Below are 2,489 nucleotides of genomic sequence, written 5' to 3'. Positions count from 1 at the left end.
GGCAAAGCTTAATTTCACCATCACGTGATTTAAGTGCTTATCACATTAACCAGTTGGTTGCACTGTGAGTTGATGTCAGTTGTGGTCAAATTTAGGTGACGATGACACTTATAATCTGAAAATTAAAATTAAAATTTCATTTTCAATGAAAATGAAAATGGCAACAACATATGACATAATTGGTATCATTGTTTTCGGTATAAAATTAAGACTGAAGTTGGACAATTGCTGCTTTGTGTACTTCATGTATGAACGGATGAGCCAGTAGTTGGCGCTGTCCAATCATCTGATACACAAATTCCAGTCCAAACTGCTCTAAAAAGAGGTTTCAGGACTCCGTCAGCTGTTTCTGGATCGATCTTGAATAAGTCATTTATATTTAGTTATTTATATTTTTTTGTGTTATATGTATTTTTTAGTAGGAAATATTAGCTTATATTTCCAAACATTCATTTTGCTATTAATTGTAATAATCCAGTGAGATTTTTGTTTGCACAAGGAGTCAGACAACAGCCAGTGCTCCACACCTGCCCATACCTGAAAAACTATGCAAGTACACCTATAGGTCAAAAGCTGATTTAAACGCAAAGGATAGTCACACCAAATGTTGATTTAATTTAGTAAGTTAATTGATAGAAATTAATTGATAAAGAAAATCGTATGTTTGACAGCATTTTTGCCTAAAACCTTTCTCATTTCAGTAAGTTTAATGCAAAAAGAGAAAACACAGCAGATGTTCAACCAATGTCCTGAAACCTTTTTATTAAATATTTTCAGCAAAAATTAACAACAGATGATTTTACAGTGGTTTATCATTTGAATATACTGTGAATATATTTAGACTAATAATCTAGATGTATCATCCAGGTTCATTCATCTAGAGTGATTATTCTTATTACAAATACACAATATAGTTCACACAAAACGATCCCTTCGCAGAATGCAATGTTGTATTTTCAACAAACAAAGACTGAATTAAGTAACCTGATATTTCACCTTAATCTGTAAACTAATTGCATAGCTGTTATGTTTGTTATGTGTACTTTATTTACATGGCATTGATTAGAAACCCAGTAAACACAGTGGTGACACTGCTCTCATCCCAGATCCTTGAGTTCTTCCCGAGCACAATATAGACCTGCTCCCCTTTGTCTAACTGCAGCGTTACACCATTGCTTCCATTCTCTGTGTAACAGCTACTCTTGTGATGTTTTGTTGTTGCTACTTGCTTTCCATTTCTAAACAAGGCCAACAGTGTCGGCTGATCAGCTTGACAATGGTAGAAGAAGCTGAAATAGTATACTCCCAGTACCGGTGCTGTGAAAATCCCTGTTAAAGAGTGAGACGGTTCTCCAGTTAACAGTTGTACACATTAGTTACGAATGTGTGTTGATACTTTTTTCAGCAATATAAAACGTGTGAATTAACAATACCTGTGGTCTTGTTGTAGGCATCACCAACATTCATCAAGACATTCTTGTAAACCAGTGTTACATTTGTGTTAAATGGTCCAAAGAAACCACCGCTCCCTAGTGCAGCTGAAAATGCCACCGTTGGTATGACTGAAGAGAACACACACTTTATTAAAATGTTGAAAATTGGCTTAGTAGCAATGCAAACAAATGTTAAATAACACTCCTACACTATAAAAAATTGTAAATAAATAGTAAATTATCTTCTGTATTTTTTTCTGTAAACCACTTTATAAACACTTTTTAAAAAGGCTATACATAAAGCCTTAATTAGGATATATGGAGTACATTTTTCAAGAAAATACAATTTCAGTCTTTTTGTAACACAGGAAAAAACATGTTACATGTTAACACAGTTTAATGTAACACGTCAGTGTGTTACTTGCCATTTTTTGTAATACTTCATGATATTTACTAGCAATTTCTAAGTAAAAAAAAATATACACCATTCTTCTAACATTACAGTATATGAGTCTTTAATAAAAATCATTAGTCTCACCACTGTTTTCCATTTTGATTTTCTCAATCTGAGCTTCACTGTTAGCAAGTCTGGACAGCACCTCTTGCATTTTGTTTTCAAGAGCGTTGAGTCGTGTCTCTGTGGCTTGTAATTTCTCCTCTGATACTCCAAGGTCCTTCAGCAGGTCTTTGAATAGATTTTTGAAAGGACAGGCTTCTTGACTAGTCATTTCAGAGGTGAAGTTCAAACCTGTAAAATTTTGTACAGAAGAACAGCTATTGTTGCTCTCACTCTCAATGCCTTTGCTTAAATGTGTCAGGAATGACTGTGAGATGTGTTTTTATCAGACATTATTGTTATCTTCAGTCATTCACACGTGATGTATAGCCAATGACAGGCAGAATACAAAATATTTATATGACTGTTTCTCAGACAGGATTGTATAATTACCTTGTGCTTAATGTTTCACAAAATGATCATTTATCTAATATCTCATTGGTAGCTTTAATCTGAACAAAACAGTACAAACTAGTTCCTTCTATTATTTAAGTTTGTTT

At 33.7% G+C, this 2,489-nt stretch overlaps 1 protein-coding gene across 1 annotated transcript; it reads right to left on the bottom strand.

The window, feature by feature from the left end:
- Positions 1 to 764: 764 nt before the first annotated feature.
- On the bottom strand, positions 765 to 2,223 carry LOC127162387 (complement C1q tumor necrosis factor-related protein 3-like). The gene is made up of 3 exons (XM_051105180.1): positions 1,972 to 2,223; positions 1,434 to 1,562; positions 765 to 1,329 (listed from the first exon to the last, which is right to left on the bottom strand). Exons 1-3 carry the CDS (start codon positions 2,159 to 2,161, stop codon positions 1,049 to 1,051), a joined length of 600 nt encoding a protein of 199 aa, XP_050961137.1. The 5' UTR covers positions 2,162 to 2,223; the 3' UTR covers positions 765 to 1,048.
- Between the last annotated feature and the right edge of the window lie 266 nt (positions 2,224 to 2,489).

This window comes from Labeo rohita, unplaced genomic scaffold (genome assembly GCF_022985175.1).
Source record: "Labeo rohita strain BAU-BD-2019 unplaced genomic scaffold, IGBB_LRoh.1.0 scaffold_922, whole genome shotgun sequence".
Lineage (NCBI taxonomy): Eukaryota > Metazoa > Chordata > Actinopteri > Cypriniformes > Cyprinidae > Labeo > Labeo rohita.
The sequence above is the reverse complement of the archived record's forward strand: the minus strand, read 5'-3'. Positions and strand labels throughout refer to the sequence as shown.

Bases quoted from the DNA above. Each gene is read 5' to 3' on its own strand.
- LOC127162387 (XM_051105180.1), bottom strand. From the start codon at position 2,161: ATGACTAGTCAAGAAGCCTGTCCTTTCAAAAATCTATTCAAAGACCTG. The intron at 1,563-1,971 runs GTGAGACTAATG...TGTTCTCTTCAG, and splicing joins AATCAAAATGGAAAACAGTG to TCATACCAACGGTGGCATTT. The intron at 1,330-1,433 runs GTATTGTTAATT...ACTCTTTAACAG, and splicing joins TGCCTACAACAAGACCACAG to GGATTTTCACAGCACCGGTA.